The 9,366-nt window shown below is 38.4% G+C and overlaps 2 protein-coding genes across 2 annotated transcripts; both read left to right on the plus strand.

The window, feature by feature from the left end:
• Positions 1–63: 63 nt before the first annotated feature.
• LOC137713799 (uncharacterized) lies at positions 64–3,932 on the plus strand. The gene is made up of 6 exons (XM_068453155.2): positions 64–1,096; positions 1,313–1,378; positions 1,817–1,903; positions 2,064–2,264; positions 2,739–3,014; positions 3,536–3,932. Exons 1-6 carry the CDS (start codon positions 284–286, stop codon positions 3,632–3,634), a joined length of 1,542 nt encoding a protein of 513 aa, XP_068309256.1. The 5' UTR covers positions 64–283; the 3' UTR covers positions 3,635–3,932.
• A 3,171-nt stretch (positions 3,933–7,103) lies between these two features.
• LOC137713801 (uncharacterized) lies at positions 7,104–9,293 on the plus strand. Its single transcript, XM_068453157.2, has 4 exons — positions 7,104–7,538; positions 7,733–8,015; positions 8,202–8,290; positions 8,913–9,293. The coding sequence occupies exons 2-4, from the start codon at positions 7,973–7,975 to the stop codon at positions 9,123–9,125; spliced, it is 345 nt and encodes a 114-aa protein (XP_068309258.1). The 5' UTR covers positions 7,104–7,538; positions 7,733–7,972; the 3' UTR covers positions 9,126–9,293.
• Positions 9,294–9,366: the final 73 nt, after the last annotated feature.

The raw sequence follows: 9,366 nt of genomic DNA on the forward strand, positions 1-9,366 counted from the left end.
TTTATTCATGTTCTGTTTTAATTAGAAAGATAAATAGTAATTTCATAGGATTTTAATTAATGCTTTATTAATTAATTGAGATTCGCCACTTTTCCTAAAGCAGCTTCTAGACAAAGCAGATTTTGATTTAGGCAGTCAGAGTATACTTCGATCATTCGATCATATGAGAGAATTTGTTTAATCCCTAATTGTAGTTGCTAGTTGCAAGTTCACAGCAAAACCTGGCAACTCAGTTTCAGCTACCGTCGCCGCCGCATCCGCCGCCGCCATCAGGACAAAAACTATGTTCACAGCGGCGCGTATTGCCCTACCGGTGACAGTGTCAGTGCTGGTCGTAATTTATAAGTACTTCAGATCCGGACAGAGATCGGAATTTTCTGAAGGCGCCGAAGTTCCCCTAAATCCGACGTCTGTTCCGTCACCTGCGCCGTCCGATCTCGAGCGTGAAATCCTTGATTGGATTCGGACACTCGACCCCGCCGTGCTCAATAGGATTAGGAATCGCGACCCTGCCCTCCTCCATGAGATTCAGCAATTCGACCCCTCCGTTGAGATTCGCAACTTCGATCCTTCCATCGTTGATGAGATTCGGAACTTGGACCCTGCTTTCCCTGCGGGATTTTCTGAAAGCGTAGACGTTCCTCAAAAACCCCCGTCTGTTCCGTCACCTGAGCCGTCCGTTGTTGAAATCCTTGATTGGATTGGGACACTCGGCCCCTCCGTGCTCGATGAGATTCAGCAATTCGACCCCGCCTTCCTCGATGAGGATCGGAGCTTCGATCCTTCCATTGTTGATGGGATTCGGAAATTGAGTTTGAAGGAAAAGGAGGAAAAAGAAGAAGAGAAGGAGAGAGAGACTGAAAAGGAAAAGGAAAATGAGAAGGAGAGAGAGAGCGAAAAGAGCGAAAGCGGCAGCAGCAGTGGAGGAGGGAATGAGAATGGTGGTGAGGTGGATGAGGAGGTTGTTGAGGAGAGTAGCAGAAGGGATCAGTATCCATTGAGGCTTGGAGACTGTTGGCACTATCTGAGGACTGGCAATTGTAAGTTCGGATCGAATTGCAAGTATAATCACCCTCAGATAACGAAAAACAAGCAGGTATATCTCCCTTGCTCCGCATTTATTTGTTAAAGATGATGTTTTTCTTTCACGTGCATCTTTGTGGTGAAATGTATCTGAAACAAATCGGGCCTTGGGGCCTGTGTATTTGAGACATTAATGCATCTGGCCTCGTATGATTGCAGGAAATAATTGTGTCGTTGGTGCTCACTTTGTGTTTCTTTGTGTTTTGAACTTTATCATATTGATTTGAAGGTGTCCAAGGACAAGGCAAAGCTGAGGGAAGAGTTGGAAGAGAAGCAAGACCAGACCGAAAGCAAGGTTATTATCTATCCGAAGTTCTGGTTTTTACTGCAACTGGTTGGTTTTCATGTTTTACATCATTAAGTTTTGTTTTACTTCGCATATTTGATTTCAAGTACTATGTTGTGTTTTGACGATGGGGTTTCTCGATATGGTTATCTGAAAGCTAGTAGGTTAGAATGCACTAGTGAATATACAAACTTAAACCTTTTTCATCTTGTAGCTAACTATAGAATGATGAGGGTCATTAACGTGATCAACTTAGAGTCAATGTGTTTCGACAATTGTATGCTGTTACATTACAATTACATTTTCCTTTTTATACAGGATTACAATTATGTTTTTAAATGTCAATGACATTTCTTTCCCTTTGTACCCTCGTTCAAATCTGTGCAACATACATGGTGGCCTAGTAACAGTTTCACAATCTTAATATAACACTTGAGCTTGTTGCAGTATTACATCAGCCCAGGACGACGTATAGAGATACCTTCTGTAGCTCCAGCTCTGGAACTTAACTTTTCGGGCCTGCCAATTCGTCCGGTATAAACTCTAGATTTGATCTGTAAAAATTTGAGGAATGAATATCTATCTATTCATGATGTTTAAGATTTAAGATTTTATCTTTGCTTATTTTCTTATTCTGTTGGACCAATTTAATGTGTCCATATGTTTGCTGAATAATTGTTTTAATGTATTACAGGGGGAGAAAGATTGTTCCTACTATATGCGAACTCTGACCTGCAAGTACGAAACAAACTGCAAGTTTAACCACCCTGATCCTACAGCTGCCGGAGAATCTCGCCCGCAATCTGCGTATGGTAATGGTAGGCCTGCATCATTACAAGGTCTGCCAAATTCTCAAGGGATTAATTCTGAAACTACAGAATGGAATGGTTATCAGGTACTTTAGCCATCACTCCCTTATTAAAGTCTTGGGTTTAAAATTTAAATAACTCTCATCACTTTTTGATATGCGAATTACTGTCTCTTTTGGGATAATAGTCGGATCTTTTTGTGTTTTGACGACTTTTCTTTTCTTTCTCATGCCTTTTAATTCATGTTCGGCTCATAAAAATAATAATATGGTCCTACATTAAGGAATTAATGTGATATTCTATTATTATTTGTAAAGAAGTTAAATTCTTGAAATTTTGAATATTGATAACAAATTGTTGTCTGCATCAGTTGTGGTAATATGCTTATGTTTTCACATCGGTACATCTAGACTACTTATTTGGGTTCCATATTAGTTTGTGGGTATAAGTAAGAATAACCCCCTTTTTTTTGTAGAATTTATAGAATTACTGCTGTTCTCGTTTGCATTTTCAAAAACATGCTTTTCTCTCTAATTTTGTATTGGCCAAAACATGTTTAGGCTCCAGCATATCTACCACATAGAAGCATGCCTTCACCTCCACCTGTACCATATGTTATGAACAACTCGGTGACTGAAACCAACTACTACGGACAATATGCACAGCAGACGCTAGCTGAAGAATTACCAGAACGACCTGGGCAACCTGTTTGCTTCTATTTCGCTCAAACAGGGGATTGTGCTAATAAATCTAATTGCCAATATCACCATCCAAAAAATCAGACTGCAGCGACCCCCTCATGTGCACTTAGTGACAGGGGCCTCCCTTTAAGACCAGTAAGTTCACTCTTCTTCGAACTGTTCTTTTTATGCAGAATTCGTAACTATGGATTATGATCTCAAAAAGGTTTTTCACTTTGTGATACAAGTAGCACAGAAAGTAGGTTGGTTTTTAAGTTCTAAGTTATTCTCTTTTGGGCCAACGAGTTCACCGTTTGCCAATGTGCATATTTCACCCTTGACAGCATTAATAACTAACCACTACTTGTTATTCAAACATTTTTTTTTGATTAAGTGATGGAATAATTTTGGAATTGAAATCTTTTTGCAAGTTTTAGTGTACCTTGGATAATTAGCAATGTACCACGAAAATGTATATTACCGAGACTCATTTGACCTTGCGAAAGATAATTTGTAATGAAAGTTATGGATGTCTCTTTCAACATAGAAGGATTCTTAACTAACAGTTCCTCTCTTGCCTCTCCTATATGAAATACTCGGTTTGATCAGTTATTGTGCTTTGTTATTGCATGCCATCAATTGCATAAACTTTCATCCTAAATTTGTTTCCAATCCAGGGTCAGAAGATTTGCACAGAGTACAGCCACTTTGGCGTTTGCGGTTCTGGGCCAACCTGTAGATTTGACCATCCGTCATTATCAGTTTCCTTTCTGTGACTCGGAAACTGCAAATGGGGTACGATCATCTGGAAGTTGAAGTGGAACTGATGCTACAATTCCGCAACAGCCTGAGTAATTTGTTTTGCACGAAATGCCAACTAGAGCAGTGGATTCTTGTCGCCAAGGACATGAAATCGCTTTGTTATTGAGTCTTAGAAATGTATCAAACCTTCTCCCCTAGCTGCCACCGGCTTTTCAGATGCTAGAACTTAATGGAAGCCGGAAATGTAAATGTTTCGTGTTTGATGTAATTTTACTGGAAAATAAAAGTTGAATTCAGTGAGTATCCTCTCAACTCTGCTTTGTGGTTATGGTCACGTCCCAATTATCTTCGATTTGCTTGTTGGATAATCCTTACCTAACAAAAGTGATTATGTTTTAACTTTTGACCTCCAAAAACAAACCCCAATTATGTTTAACTTTCTCTCAAGGGAAAACCGTTGGATGAACTTGGAACATTTTTTTAAACAATTGAGAACACACCAAGAATTAACGAGGTTTGATCGAAACGTTTGTATTGATATTCACTAGTGTGAAAAATATATCATAGATAAGCATATATGTGTTTAAACATATGAACAACTAAAAAACTGTCCCGTCCCATCCCGTCGCATAAACATTTGCACCAAACAACAGATGGAACAATGGTAAGTTAGTTATTTAATCTTTTGGTTTCATTCCCCATGCGCTTACCAAACGCAGAATGGAACAACCGTCCCATTCTGACACGGTCCGATCCCCGTGTCCAAAGGGCAACGAGATGGTCACGTGCTCGCTGACACCTGAGGGTGACGCAAGCTATTTAATGAATGCATATGACGAGAGGACAAGGATTGTATGCCCTCCCACTTAAGGTGCCCTCCTGTGCTCTCCTGTTTTGTGTGGTCACGGTTAAGCCACGTTAATATTTTATATTATTTTTTTATAGAGATAATAAGACAAAAATGAATAGTAATATAAAATATTGATGTGACTTAACCGTGACCACAAACAGGAAGGCACAGGAGGGCAGACAATCCTTGTCCATGCCGAGAACATGTGAAACATGCATATAAATTTCGCCCGGAACCACGCAATGTAATATTCAAGTACAAACCTTAATAGAAAATATAATAATAGTTCACTGCCAACAATTTAAAAGTAATAATGCATGACAAATTCATAGCATACTACTAATTCGAAATACAAGAGGAAGGGATATCAGAAGGTGCGATTACAAGAGATGTCCTACTCAGAGAGGAGGACACAAATTCACTGATATGGGAATGCCTCGTAGCTCGGGTCGTATACCTCGTTCCTAGGTCTTGAGGGGGTGCAAAACAAAATATAAGTGGACCAAGTTTATATATATGTAATACTAAAATAGTTATTCTTCAACGTACTAAACCCCAATTTTAAAAACTTATATAGCATAATAAGTAATAGATTTTCCAAAAGCCTTAGCATGCCATAAAACCTTCGTAAAACATATATCGTATATAGTGTGCTTAGTAGTGGTATTTCATTCGCCCGAAGGCATATATAAGTATCATTCGCCCGAAGGCCCTTCATCATCTGCTCGAAGGCATATATAAGTATCACTCACCCCAAGGCCCTTCATCACTTGCCTACCCGAAGGCCCTTCATCACTCGCCCGAAAGCATATATAAGTATCATAAGCCCGAAGGCCCTTCATTACCCGCCCGAAGGCATATATAACTATCATTCACTAAGTAAGCATAGAAAATCATGAACATAATCTTTCCAAAATATATCTCATCGGAGCTTAATAGCTCAAACATCATATCAATAAATCATATTCATAAATATCTCAGTAAACATAAATTCGATAAAACATGATATTTCATAAAGCATAAATCCGATTTACTCATAAACATTTAATAAAACGCAGCCATAAAATCATGTTTTTCATGAATGCTTCTCTAGTAATAAAATCATGTATTTTGGAAGGGGTCCACTTATAGATACTCCGTCGTTGAAGAACCATTTGAACTATAGAGGACGGGGTTGCCACTAACAAATGCACCTAAGCACATAAAGGGACCAATTAATAAAACTCTATTAAAACAATTGAATTTAAAAAAATGGAGCGCAAATTTGGAATGACGACGTCGAAATTAGTCTAGGAGGGTCCCGGTTGAAACCCAAAAATGTCAACCCAAAAGTCAATGTCGACAGTGAACGGTCAACGCTGATCGAGAAGTCAGCCGAAGCTGAGCTGAGCCAAGCCATCGGAGCTCATATCAGAAATTGGGATTTTTGGCCGGAAGTTTGGAAAATTTTCAAAATTTCGTAACTCACTCGTTTCTTAACCAAATTCGACCCATAATATATAAAATGAAGATAGGAAAGTGTCGAACAAGATTATACCTATTTAGAAGCCCAATGGTTGCCGGAAAATGACCTGAAGTGTGACTGGTTAGCGGAAAAACTGGAAAACTCGTAGGAAACTGGGTAAACTTTAAACGTTCATAACTTCTTTAATACTCAACAACATCGAGTGATTCAGAAAAGAAAATCATACTTCTCGACCAAAGGAAGAGAATGGTACCTTTCTTGATGCCTAACTCACCGTGGTTCAGCCGGAAAATGGTTGTCTTCGCCGGAAAAACTGGGGAAGCTTTCCCCGTGAGATTCCTACATCCAAACATCACCAAATCTTCTCAAAACTACCTCTAAACATACACCAAGACATGATCTACAACTTTTGGACAAGTTTCGAGACTTACCTTCGCTAGAGAAGGTGGAAACTCGTTGAAAAACTCAGTGAACAGTGGTGAACGCTGTGCAGTGAGTTTGGAAGGTCCTCTTTCGATTATGAGTTCATAGGGGTGATGGTGGTGGTATCAAGGTTGTTGTTGTGTGATTTGTTTAAGTGAAAACGCTCTATGAGGGTTGGTTTGAGAGATGGTCGAGAGTGTAGAGAGGGAGAGAGATGAGAGTTTTTGAGAGAGAGAGTGAGTGTTTCAGAAAATAATAGATGGAAGAGAGAAGAGAGGGGTCACGAGGAAAAATGAAGAAAACATGTGGGCCCTATGGCTTACAAAACAAGATCACTAAAGACGAAACACGAAAATGTCTGAAAAACGTTTGACATTTCGTAACGTAAAATTTTTGTTATAACTCCAAATTTGAATCCATTTGCGCCTACGCATTCATGGTGATGAGTACAATAAGGATAAGGGTGTGATATTCACACCCCTTTTACTTTTCACACACTTTTTAAATTTTCAATCGTCAGAATGGATGAATTGAAGAAGATTAAGGGACAGAAATCAACAAGAGGTATGTAAGAAGTAAAAAAAGGTGTGTGGATAGCACACTCCTAAGAATAAACTAAGAAAATTAGTAATATGCGTCACTACGAGATGGTCAATGAAAGTCAACGTTCATGCCTCAAGGACAATTTGATAATCATACATTCGATAATATAATATACAACAAATTAAGGATAGGGTTTCACACTATCCATCCCATTCCGTCCTGTATGCGTACCAAACGGCCCCTTATTTCTTAAGACCGGGGGATTGCAAGTTTAAATCTAATTGCAAATATCACCATCCAAAAACTCATACTGCAGTAGCCACCCCCCAAAAACTCAAGTTTAAATCTAATTAATTTTTTTATTGCTAGAAAAATAAAAAAGGTTTTTGGTTGATTTGGTTCCACTGAGTTCGACATTCCCGACGACTTTTAGACGTTTCCCAGTGATGATCGGCCCTGCAACCACCACTATTCGAATCAGCAGAATCCTAACAACAAAATTTGAGCTTTGCATGCTTGAATCTACCCCTAAATCGAAGATTTACATAAACCCAGCTCGCGGTGGCGTTTTCCAACGAGGATCCGAGTTTTCTCCGATCGATTTCAGGCTTTCCGACATTTTTTGGGTTAGTACAAGGTGATATTCCTACTCTATACCGGCAAATGGGCTTAAGTTTTGAATTTGGTGTAAAATGGTTGGGTTTTGAAGCTAATCGGAGTCTCTGTGCTTCATATTTTTGTATTCAACTTTAACAGTCGCTGTATATTCAATATTCAACATTTTCCTCACCGACAACAACATTTCTCATTTTGTATTATTTGTGATTGCAGTTGAGAAAACTTAACAGTCGCAACCTTCAATATGTCTTTTGAAGAAGCTTTCAAATTGAAATATGTGTTGGAAGAATTCTTAAAGCTTCGTCGTGGGCAACGAAAACCCACAATTTTGGGTACAAGGGAGGATATTTCTTTTCCGACTTCTCTGTTATTTATTAATATTTATTTTTTGTCATTTCTAAATGATTCTCACCCCTTTTTTTTTTGCAGTTTTCTGTGGAGGTTTAGTTGAACATGGGAAATCAAGAGTTGCTGCTCACAGAAAAGCTGATGCAAAGTGAGATTATGTTTTTTTATTTCCGTTTTGTGATGAATTTTCTTCACGTTTTGCGATTTGATCGGAGATCTCGATATGAACCGTCGATTTTGAAGTTGTGTTTTATGAGTTTCTCTGTCTTTTCTTTTTCGTTTCGTTTTCTTCTATTTTGTTGCTTAGAAATTTGTGCTGTTTATGTAACCACAGTGGTTTCAACGATTCCCAGAGTTTCAATCAAACCCGTTGTATATTTCGGGAGAGTCTTAGCTGGAGTCCATGTGCCAACTCTGCAAAAGGTATCTATTTAGTTAATTGGTGTTTACATAATTACAACATTACACTAATTGCATATGTATATATGTATCTATTGGATTTAACTTCTGGTCTGTTTCAACTTTCTCCTGTCCATTCTGCTGCACAAAGAATGTTGAATCTTCCTTTTGAACAGAACAGATGTTACTTTCGTACCTCTAATCTATATGCATCGAACAATGTTTCTCTTATTTTTTGGTATGTAAATAGCTCTCCAATCTAGGTTAGACAATATTTTTTGCATGTACTAGCCCAGCATTTCTAATATTTTGTATGTAAATGCTGTTCCTGATTTGTTATCTAGGTTGAACAATATTTTTTGCATGTACATAGGCCAGCACTTTCCAATGCTCTGTCTAAAAGCTGGCAAAAATGTGTAATCTAGGTCGACCAATATTTTATGCATGTACATTTGTATATCTAAACTTATCTTATTATTTTCTTCTACTATCTCTGTGTTTTTCAAGCATAGTAAACAACACAGTTTTTAATCCTGCAGCAAAGCGTGGGCATCACTTTCTAGTGAAATACTATGTGAGGACAATTGTTCCCGAATCATAAATATTATAAACTAATTGTTCTCACAAAATTTGTTTCAAAATCCAGGATCAGAACATTTGCACACATTACAGTCGCTATGGCATTTGCAAATTTGGGCCAGCTTGTAAATTTGACCACCCGTTACATATATCATCTTCAACTACATCTGGTCCTGATCATCGACTTCCTTTCAGTGATTCGGCAACTACTAACGGGGCAGGAATGGCTGGGAGCAGAAACGGAACTGATGTTACAAGTCAGCCGCAGCCCGTGCAGTAAGTTATGCATGAAATGCTTGCCTAGAGCACAGGATTTGCATCACTCAAACATGTGTAATCTCTCTTTTGGTAATTCAATCTTAGAAATGTATCAAACCTCTTCACCGGACGACACAAACATTATAGTTGTGAGATTTTAAGGGAAATGGAACCTGTAAATTATTTCTCATCTACGTCATATAACCGGAAAATACTTTAGTCGAGAATATCCTTTCAATTTCGTTGTCAGCTGCCTATCCCGA

Source organism: Pyrus communis, chromosome 14 (assembly GCF_041283825.1).
Source record: "Pyrus communis isolate YQ-2024b chromosome 14, ASM4128382v1, whole genome shotgun sequence".
NCBI classification, from domain to species: Eukaryota; Viridiplantae; Streptophyta; class Magnoliopsida; order Rosales; family Rosaceae; genus Pyrus; species Pyrus communis.

Excerpts from the sequence above, each read along its gene's own strand:
- LOC137713799 (XM_068453155.2), top strand. The coding sequence starts at position 284 with ATGTTCACAGCGGCGCGTATTGCCCTACCGGTGACAGTGTCAGTGCTG. Across the intron at positions 1,097-1,312 it reads AGATAACGAAAAACAAGCAG|GTGTCCAAGGACAAGGCAAA; the intron begins GTATATCTCCCT and ends ATTGATTTGAAG. Across the intron at positions 3,015-3,535 it reads GGGGCCTCCCTTTAAGACCA|GGTCAGAAGATTTGCACAGA; the intron begins GTAAGTTCACTC and ends TTTCCAATCCAG.
- LOC137713801 (XM_068453157.2), top strand. The coding sequence starts at position 7,973 with ATGGGAAATCAAGAGTTGCTGCTCACAGAAAAGCTGATGCAAA. Across the intron at positions 8,016-8,201 it reads CACAGAAAAGCTGATGCAAA|TGGTTTCAACGATTCCCAGA; the intron begins GTGAGATTATGT and ends ATGTAACCACAG. Across the intron at positions 8,291-8,912 it reads ATGTGCCAACTCTGCAAAAG|GATCAGAACATTTGCACACA; the intron begins GTATCTATTTAG and ends TTCAAAATCCAG.